This window comes from Carassius auratus, chromosome 33 (genome assembly GCF_003368295.1).
Source record: "Carassius auratus strain Wakin chromosome 33, ASM336829v1, whole genome shotgun sequence".
Classification (NCBI taxonomy): domain Eukaryota; kingdom Metazoa; phylum Chordata; class Actinopteri; order Cypriniformes; family Cyprinidae; genus Carassius; species Carassius auratus.
Genome location: NC_039275.1, coordinates 769541 through 780709, shown reverse-complemented (window position 1 = coordinate 780709; position 11169 = coordinate 769541). Strand labels below are relative to the sequence as shown.

The 11169-nt window shown below is 35.1% G+C and overlaps 1 protein-coding gene across 1 annotated transcript in view; it reads left to right on the top strand.

The window, feature by feature from the left end:
- The window catches only part of LOC113052657 (tricarboxylate transport protein, mitochondrial-like), an 18431-nt gene extending 11116 nt beyond the window's left edge, over positions 1-7315 (top strand). Inside the window, exons 4-9 of the mRNA XM_026217051.1 lie at positions 3080-3218; positions 3299-3383; positions 4373-4477; positions 4564-4679; positions 5104-5177; positions 6758-7315. Of these exons, the coding sequence (XP_026072836.1) occupies positions 3080-3218; positions 3299-3383; positions 4373-4477; positions 4564-4679; positions 5104-5177; positions 6758-6872 (634 nt within the window). The 3' untranslated portion in view covers positions 6873-7315. The remainder of the gene's footprint in view (positions 1-3079; positions 3219-3298; positions 3384-4372; positions 4478-4563; positions 4680-5103; positions 5178-6757) is intronic.
- The last annotated feature ends 3854 nt before the right edge of the window (positions 7316-11169 follow it).

The window sequence follows — 11169 nt, the reverse complement described above, 5'->3', positions numbered from 1 at the left end:
TACAGTTTTCATACCTTTTTAAAAGAATTGAGTTCATGAAGTAATTGATCTCAAGCCAGTTCTGGTCCTGGATCAGCGGTGGTTTTGTCTTCATCTCACTCTGATTGATTATGGTCTCCTGCGCTCCTGTCTTCCTCCTCCTCTTTTCTTCTCTCCATTAGCTGATTGGACTCGTGTGACCTTGCGTTTGTCCTGCTAATGGATCCAGTGCTGTACGTCTGACACTGACCGCTGGATCCAAGCCCAGATTGCGTTTACGAGCTTCGTCTGATTTGAATGCAGCTGTGTTCTCCAGACACTGAAACTGCTTTAGCTCTGATAGATTTACACTGGTTTACAGAGAAGCTGCGAACACACGTATCCTCAAAATCATCTTATATATAATATTAATATATATATACATATGTTTTCATGTTAATTTGAGTGTTTTTGTGTGTTTTTTTTCACTTTTATTCATGTTTTTTTGTTATTATATTAATGTAGTTTTACGAATCTTTAATAATTTTACAATTTTTATTTCAATTTTACTACACTAAACAACCAGAAATGTTGCTCTGAGTGGCAACTCTAGCCACATTTTTATTTTATTTCATTTTTTAATTCCACTTAATAGTTATTTTATTTCAAGTTAATAAACATATAATTTATATTGCTATCTTAAATTAGTTTAAGAGTTTTTTTCATTCATACTTTTTTTATTTTCATTTTAGTTGATTTAAGTATTTTTTATTCGTTTTTTAAATATACCTAAATGATTTGTATTGATTTTAGTTTTAGCTCATTAATATACTGTTATAGTTTTTATTAAACATTTTTATTTTTTATACAGTATATATATATTTTCCGTAGTTCATTTATTTATCTAATGCAGCCATTGTGAGCTTGTGCTGTTAAAGTAATGCCGTATTAATCATTCATTAATGCATACTGCATACTATTTCACAATTTATTTGAAAAATAGTATGTAATACAGTATATACTAAGCAGCTGATAAGTATTCCTTTCTAAACAGCCAACATGTCTTGGTAGTGTGAGTTTGATCCTGTCATGCTGGAAAAGCTGCATGAAAAGTGCAGGATGGATGACTTTTAAATTGAATTTGAGACAATTGAATTTGATGGAGAGAGAGAGAGAGAGAGAGGGAGAGATGGAGAGATTGTTAAATGCATGATGCCGGTGGAGACATTAAGCAGACAGACGAGGCAAGCGTTCAGGTAGATTGACAGACAGATTGTGTTTCGCTCGTCTGTTTGTTCAGTTCAGTGCTATAAAAAGCTCTCGACTCCGCTGGACGTCCTGCAGTCGTATCTGTCGTGCATGCATATGTTTGTGGAAATGCATGTCTGTATTTCCTTTATATTAACAGGTAATATACAGAGTCATGGACTGAATTCAGAACAGCATACTAGTGTACTTGCTATTTCTGACATATAGAAAAATAGGGTCATTAGGGTTTCGAGCGTGTAGTGCTGAAACGTCTACTTTAATTGATAGAATGGTCAAGGATCAGCAATCTCCACCTTAAACTGATCAGCAGACCAAACCGTTAGCCGTAGAGACTTGAAACTTGGAGGGATGGTAGTACTCACACCGTCTACAAGATCACCAATGCTCGCCCCAATCGGCCTGACGGGGGCGCTACAGCGATCAACAGTACAAAATCACTCTTAACTCTTAAACTGTTGGCCACAGGCTCAAGTGTCTTATGTCGTTGGAATCCTAGGCTCATGACAGATGAAATGCACACCTCGGATTTGATCGTCTGCTAAATTTTGGGGTATTTTAGATTTTTTTTTTTTTTTTGTAATCTACTTTTATGAACTTGTCCTAGGTTTCTGCCTGATTGGAACCAAAGCAGAGTAGAAAAATTATCTGGAGGGTGACTATGAATAATTATAATAATACAAAAATAGGATTTTCAACTATTTAAGAGCTCAATCTGAGAAACATAAAAAGCTTCACAAACATTTGTCCAATCAACATGAAAATTGGTATGCAGTGTCTTTGTCCAAAGAGCCACAAGTATCTATGAGGTCATTTGCATATCTAAAAAAAACATGGCTGCCATGCCCTAAAGGTCTGTGAGAAATCTGAAAGAAATCGGCCACTGGAGTGTGATATGGCAAGGGCGTAAACGATAGACCTCCTCATTCCGAACAACTTTGCATTGAGAACCACCGCTGTCAATCAAATTGTTCATGAATTATTCAAGTTTATATAAAAAATACTTTTGCTAACAAGTCCTACGTTTTTTGCTGAGTCTCAACCAAACCACTGCAGCACAATTCTCTGGACTGTCTAGGTCATTAATTACCCAAAAACCCTTTGGGTAGCTATAACGGGGTCGTTTAAAAAAGGGGCGTGTCCATATATACCCAAAAGCCTATAAATTCTGAATGAAAAAATTAGAACCAAAAATGCTTTTATAAATAATCAATTTAGATGGTTAAAGGGCTTCCTAAATAATACGTGATGTCTTTTTTCATGTGTGCTTAAATGCCTTAAAGCGCTATTTATTTATTTATTTATTGTCATTTCCCCTCACTTCCTTCTGTCTTTCATTGTTCTTTTTCCCATTATGTGAGTGATTTTATTTTAAAGAAGTGATATCCAAAGCTCTCATTTAGTGATAGTTTTATTTTATTTTATTTTATTTTATTTTATTTTATTTTATTTTAAAGAAGTGATATCCAAAGCTCTTCTTTAGTGGTAGTTTTATTTTATTTTATTTTATTTTATTTTATTTTATTTTAAAGAAGTGATATCCAAAGCTCTTCTTTAGTGATAGTTTTATTTTATTTTATGCAGAAACAAATATAGCAAACGATTACTTTAGCTATGATTTTTGTTGATTGATTGATTGTATGTATTTTATTTGATTTATTTGTATGTATGACTTCTGTATTGTTTACCACTGAATCTGGGATGCTTTTCTCACAAACAGAAGATTGTGTGGTGAAAAAAAAAAAAAGATTGATTCATATAGTGTGGTGTTTTTGAAATGGATCTGATTAGTGTCCTGCCCCGCAGCGCTGCTTGATTTCTAACACAGATGTGATGATGGGGTGTTCCTCTGCAGGTTCGGTGTGTTTGAGATACTCAGTAACCAGATGAGAGACGACGCTGGGAAGCTGGACAGCACTCGAGGGTTAATCTGTGGTTTGGGAGCCGGCGTGATGGAGGCCGTGCTGGTCGTCTGTCCCATGGAGACCATAAAGGTCAGGTCAAAGGTCATTCAGCTATGGCATTTATTCCTGCTGAAGCTTTACCGTACGTGCTTCATCTCTCACATTTCCAGGTCAAATTCATCCATGATCAAACCTCAGCTAATCCCAAATACAGAGGCTTTTTCCACGGAGTGCGCGAGATCGTCAGAACTCAAGGTGAAAGACTATTTCAGCTCTGAACTCTGAGTGTCCTGATCGTAAGATCTGTTCTGCTGAATCTTCCCAATGACAAGAGTTTAAAGAGAAGGAATTCATCCACAGAGACACCTCATATACAATCATAACATGTCTTAGTTTTTCTGGTATAGACTATTTTAAAAATGTATTTCACTTTATTTTATTTTTCCAAGCCACAAATTTATTTTATTTTATTAATATATATTTTTTTAAACAACATGTCCTATGTACGGGATGCTGGAGCTATTCAATTCAATTAAATTCAGTTAAATTCTATTCTATTATATTCTATTCTATTCTATTCAAACCATATGTCCTATGTAGGATCTTGTGGTTGCTGGGATTTTAATTTAATTTTAGCATTTTTCAAATGATTTGTTCTATGTAGGGGATCATGCTATAGCATTTATGCTTTTTATTTTATTTTATTTTATTTTTTTATTTTTTTCAGACCACATGTCATTTGTAGGATCTTGAGGTTGCTGTATTTTATTTTATTTTATTTTAATAAATAAATATTATTATTTATTATTTTTCAGACCATATTTCCTTTGTAGGATCTTGAGGTTGCTGTGGCCCTTTCTTATTTTATTTTATTTTAATTTATTTATTTAATAAATTTTTTTCTTTTTTTTTCAGACCACGTATCCTTTGTAGGATCTTGATTTTATTTTATTTTATTTTATTTTATTTTATTTTATTTTATTTATCATCTACAAATAAGCCAAGTGAAAAAGGTGATCTACCAAGCAATTGCTTTTCCAGTGAATATATTTTGTATTTTATTTTATTTTAATTCTTTTTGCATTGTCCATCATTTGTTCTGCTGTACTTTTCTCGGAAACAAAATATTGTGTGTAATTATTGTATTGCCAATCATCCACAGCATCTCAGATACCCAGATCTCAGATATAGATATTCCCGTATTTGCAGTGATTGGTGGTTTCTAATGTTTGTGTGTGTCTCAGGAATCAGAGGGACGTATCAAGGCCTCACAGCCACGGTCCTCAAGCAGGGATCCAATCAGGCGATCCGGTTCTTCGTCATGACCTCTCTGAGGAACTGGTACAAGGGTAACACAGTCTCTGAGCTGCACTGCCCTCTGCTGCTCATCCTGGTGCTCTGGCGTCACACTGCTTGTTTTTGGGATGTTTTCTAGGTGAAGATCCCAACAAACCCATCAACCCCATCATCACAGGAGCGTTCGGAGCGATGGCTGGAGCGGCCAGTGTGTTCGGAAACACTCCGCTGGACGTCATCAAGACCAGGATGCAGGTGCACACAGCGTTTCATAAATTGATTTTTTTAATGAATTGTATTAGTAATATAATATATACTGTAACCTTTGACCATTATTGCAAAGGAGATCAAAATGTATTCACAAAGCAATTTCTTTATTTAATCTGTCATATTTAATCATGTCACAGAGTGTGCCAAAAGCACTGCACAATTTCAGTAAAATAAAATAAAGTAAACCTCGAATGTAGTAAGATACAATAATAGAAGAAAAAAGGAAAATAATAAATATATGAGAAATTGAGAATAAAAACGATAGAATAAGCAGCTCATGATGTTTCTCAGCCATCTTTTGTTTCAAATCATTCGTAGCTCTATTTATAAAATTGATTTGCTTTTATAAAATAAAGATGGATTTTATAGTGTTGTTCTGTTATTTTTAATGAAAATATGTTTTTTTTAGGGTTTGGAAGCTCATAAATATAAAAACACCATTGATTGTGCCATGAAGATCATGCGACATGAAGGACCAGCGGCGTAAGTGTGTGTGTGTGTGTGTGTGAGAGAGTGTGTGTGTGAGTGTGTGTGTGTGTGTGTGTATTAGAGAGAGAGAGTGTGTGTGTGTGTGTGTGTATTAGAGAGAGAGAGTGTGTGTGTGTGTGTGTATTAGAGAGAGAGAGTGTGTGTGTGTGTATTAGAGAGAGTGTGTGTGTGTGTGTGTGTGTATTAGAGAGAGAGAGAGAGTGTATGTGTGTGTGTGTGTGTGTTTATTAGAGAGAGAGAGTGTGTGTGTGTGTGTGTGTGTGTGTGTGTATTATAGAGCGTGTGTGTGTGTTTGTGTGTGTGTGTTAGAGAGAGAGTGTGTGTGTGTGTGTGTGTGTGTGTGTGTGTATTAGAGAGAGTGTGTGTGTGTGTGTGTGTGTGTGTGGATTAGAGAGTGTGTGTGTGTGTTTGTGTGTGTATATTAGAGTGTGTGTGTGTGTGTATATATTAGAGAGAGTGTGTGTGAGTGTATAAGTGTGTGAGTGTGTGTATTAGTGTGTATGTGTCTGTGTGTGTGTGTATTAGTGCGTGTGTTTGTGTGTGTGTGTATTAGTATGTATATGTGTGTGTATTTGTGTGTCTGTGTATGTGTATTATTGTGTGTGTATGTGTGTGTATTAGTGTGTGTGTGTCTGTGTGTGTGTGTGTACTAGTGTGTGTGTCTGTGTGTGTGTGTATTAGTATGTTTGTGTCTGTGTGTGTGTGTGTATTAGTATGTGTGTGTGTGTGTGTGTGTGTGTATTAGTGTGTGTGTGTGTGTGAGTGTGTGTGTGCACCAAAGAAAAGCTTGATAAACACACTAAATATTGTCATATTGAAAATGCAAATACAAATCCAGAATGATTCAGGGTCAATATCATTTAAATAATACGAATTAAAATTATTTGAATTAAAATTAACATTAACTGAATTAAAATAATTATAAAAAATACAATTATTATAAATTATATTAAAAAAACAATTTTATTTCAGCTTGTTTTCAAGGCAACATGTCTCATTGTTGTTTAAGTTGAAATACTAAAATTAAATCGTATTTTTCAGACAATAAGTCGCATTTATTTAGAAACAAGAACTAAGAGGAATCATTACCGTCTCCGGCCACGAGAGGGCGCTCTATGTGTTCAGTGTAGACTACAGGAGAACTGAGCAGCATAGAGCGCCCTCTGGAGGCTGGAGACGGTAATGTTTTCTCTTGGTTCATCTCAAATTCATTTTGATAAATAAGTCGCACCTGACTATAAGTCGCAGGACCAACCAAACTATGAAAAAAAATTGGGACTTATAGTCTGGAAAATACGGTGTACATATATATATATATATATATATATATATATATATATATATATATATAAGAAATGTAAAATTTAATAAATAAATCTAGAATAAAACTAACAATAGATTAAATATTTTTGCTGTTTTATTATTATTATTTTAAAAGTCTACATCATTTTTATAAATGTTTATTTCTGTTTTAGTTTTAGATATTTTATTAAATAAAGTCAAGAAATTAGAAATGATGCCTTGGCAATTAGCTGAAATAAGTCTGTAAATGTGTGTTTGTGCGTCTGGTTCAGGTTTTATAAGGGCACGGTCCCACGGCTCGGCCGAGTGTGTTTGGACGTGGCCATCGTCTTCATCATCTACGAGGAGGTTGTGAAGGCCCTAAACAAAGTCTGGAAGACGGAGTGAACGAATGAAGAGAAGAGAAGAGAAGAGAAGAGAAGAGAAGAGACACTGTGATCGAGCTGTTTGATTTCATCCCATTAGTTCTGCTTTTAAACATGCACATAATATACAAAATATATATTTTAATATCATAGAACCGCTCTGAAATACTTTTAAACTGTATTCATATTAACATAAGATATTGTAAGTGCCAAATTTAACAGATTTTGTTTATTGATAAAAATATTTAATAAAGAGCAAACAAACACAAACACACATGAACGCCGTGAGCCAGAGAAGTCATTTAGAGAAAAGTGTGACATAAACATGTTTTAACCAGAGAAAATCTTTAAAAACAATTGGGAATATTTACATAATGGGCATATATGAATATTTATTGATATATTTACATAAAAAGAGAAATTCCATAATACTGTATGAAATTTTTTTTTTTTTTCTGACGTTTCTACTTAAAATATGTTTTTTTTAACGTTTTATCTAAGGCTAATATTTTTACATTTGTAAAATCATTTTTATGAATTATTTTGAATATATTTTATATTTATTTTTCTGTTGCACACGTGCCTTTAACCAGTAAACTCTTACATTTATTTTTCTGAACGACACAAGCAGACATATTTAATAATTCCTTTGTTGTTTTTGAAGCATAATTTGTGGTCCTGACCCGCTGTATGAACTGTGTTGGGAATATAGATGGAGTGAATGTCAGATACACACACGTGCTGTAAATGCGAGCCCTGGATGGATGATTTAAGTGTGTTTTCTGTGTGAACCCTTCAGTTTTGCAGCATGAATCTCCAGCTCTGTGTGTGTCAGCATGTGTATGAGGTGAAACAGTGTGATGCATCTGTTATTGATCATGTTGATTGATCAGAATCAGCCGGAGAGATGTTCATGTGTCTGGATGGAGTTCGTGCTTCAGTGTTGATCTCTGTGTGTGTTTTTGGGCTCCTTAGAAATATTCTGTGGGGTTGTTTGTGCCATGTAATGTTAAATGTTTGTTTAAATTCTTGGCTTTTTCTTTGTAGATCTGGATGCTTCATAATACTAAATGCTAATGTGCTAATAAAATGATTTAATTTTCACAGTTGAATCAGCTGTGTGTGTGTGTGTGTGTGTGTTTTTTTTTTTTTTTTTTACATATAGCGTTACAGGTAAGAACAGTATGGAAGCTCATATAATAAAACAAGATTCGAATTCTGATTTGTACAAAAATTTCAGAAAATATACAAAGCTTTCAAATATCATTTTTTAAGAGTGCACTTAAGTGTGTGCCTTTTATTTCATTATTCTATTCTCTGCAGATACAGTGTAAAGATTTGAAGTCTTTTCACTTCTAGGTTGTTGTTAGTGATGGTATGCGGTTGCTAGGGTGTTTCTAGGTCAGTGTCCATGACCTCGTGGTGACCTCTGGAATAACAATAGTCCTGTGTCAGTCTGGATGAATGAAGGATTATTTGACCTCTTTCTTTTCTTTCAGATGAAAGATGCGCCAGGCGTAATGGTTTTTATACTGTAGAAACACACACACTCACACTCACACACACACACAGACACACACACACACACGCATTCACACACTCATTCACACACACACACACACATACTCACTCACTCAATCTCTCTCACACACACACACACACACGCACACACACAGACAGACACACACGCAGACACACACGCAGACACACACACACATGCAGACAAACACACACACTCACACACACACACACACAAACACACACACACACGCACACACACACTCAGACACAAGCAGACAAACACACACACACACACACGCACACACACAGACACACACGCAGACACACACACACATGCAGACACACACACACACACACACAAACACACACTCTCACACACAAAAACACACACACTCACACACACACACGCAGACACAAGCAGACAAACACACACACACACACACACCGATGAGAGATTCCTCATCTCTTTAAGTTCTGCTACAACAGCTCTCTGTTAGACACATGGAAAGGAATCCCTTCGCTCTCAGTCCGTCTGTTATCAAATCTAGTCTTGTTCAATCTCACAATCACAAACGAAGTAAAATATGACCGACTGAAAACAAGAATCATGTGTGTGATGTTTCCAGCAGGATTCAGTGATCTTGCAGAACGTCTGTCCATCTGTGCTTCTCTCCTTCTTTCACAGGACAGAAGTATATCTGTGTTTTGTTGTGCCGTCCGCTGTCGCTCTTCAGAAACTCCCACCAGCAGATGTTTTATGGTGGCATCCCGAAACTGACTGGACGAGCGGAGCTGATGACCGAACACATAGACGAGCTCTGAAGCGCGATTAAATCACATTCATCCTCCACAGAGGGACAGACAGTGAGTGACCCGCCTCACCTCGGGGTTTCTGTTACCAGTCACTAAAACTAAAACCACAAAAAACTGTCTACTCTAATAACAGCGATCTCTGATATTCAGAAGAGGATCTATGACTTCTGGAAGCACCTCTTTTAGGAGCTAAATATGGTCTCACATACATGTTGTTGGTTTAGATGATTTAACATGTTTATACAATTCTTCCAAAAGTCATTACTGCTTTGCTGTTGAGAAATGTCTGCACTTGTTTATGCTTTATTTTTCATTAATTTAGCCACTGTATTGAACAAATGGCTGGGGTTGTGTTTGTGTTTTTCTAAGTGATTGAAAGTAAGTAGATCAAGCAGTTTTTAGAGTGTTTTTATAAGTAGAAGTACTTTCCCTCCATGCAATATGAAATACCTCTAGTTTTGTTTTCTTCCCGCTGTGCTCCATTCTGCGGGCTACTTTGGTTTCCTTAATCATATCTAAAGTGCTAGAAAATGGATATTTAATAGTTTCTGTTACACCATCAAGTTTTTCCCGAGCTACTGGATTTGCTGTCGAATTGAGAAATTACGTATAAAGCAGTCTTTTGTGGTAGAAGTGATGGTTCTACAACATTTGTGACAAGGAGTTGAATTTGCATGTTTATCAATAGGAAGTATAGACAAGACTAGATTATAATCTGAGATATCATCACTTTACTGCAGAATTTAAACGCCGTAAACATCAATTCCGTGTGTTGAGGAAATCACTTTGGCCCAGTTTTGACCAAATCTTCTACTTGGAAGTCTTTATGCTTTATATGTATTTTTTTTTTTTTTATTACATTGTTTTCATTGTGTGCAGACTCGCAGTTAATGCTTTGGCAGTACAAATACACTGTTGCGTCTTTGTGAATCTGTTTTCTATTAAGTGTTCTATCTAGATTTGTATAGTTTCTTCATGGTGTTTGTTGTGAATATCTGTCAGACAGACTGACTCCGTCACATGAATTTGCAGCTGTATCAGTGTTAGGTGACATGTTCTCTCTCTGTGGGGGGATTTCATAATCATAATTATCATGTCTCTCATCCAGACCGAGCTGAGGAAACACAAACAGATGTTGTGTAATAACAGCTCAGAGTGCTGATCTCAGATCAGATGCTGGAGTCTTTCACTGCATACTTCACATATCTGACACTCCGGGCTTGCAGTAATGAGTTGAAATAGATGTGTTATGAGAAATGACCAAAATGTGCCATTTTGTTGGGTTCCAGAACCAGAGACAGAAATTAACCAGGGTTTGGGGAAAAATGCTGCCAAAAAATTACAAATACATACAGATATTTAGATGCAAAAAAATTAAATATATATGTATATATACAATGTCTGTAGCGTCTTAATTTTCATATATTTAAAATATTGAATTATTCAAAATATAAAAACATGAGTTTAAACACCATATTGATAAATTATTTCACACACACAAACTCATACATACATAAGGTATATATACAGTATAAAAAAGCATTTTGATAATCTCTATTATTTTATTAAATTTAAGTATTTGAAAATGAATAGAACAATTATAATAAAAATGCCATCATAAGGGTAATAAAAATCCCTAAACATAGGCTAGATTCTATTAAACAAATATTAACAAATTAAATTATGAATAATAACAATAATTAATAATAATACATTTATATCACTGGTGTACTTATATATGATTTAGTACATGAAAAGACCATGTGATGTTTAATGTAAAAAAAAAATTATTACAAAAACGGTTCAATAATAGGCTACAATAATAATCATGACAAACTAATGTTTTATTATTACATCATAAAACTCACATCATATCAGATATATATATATATATATTGATTGTTTTGAAAGCTGCGGTGTGTTGTTGTGATTGCGCATGCGTCCTGCAGGCGGCGCGCTTCAGTCCCTCCGCGCGCCCCCGACAG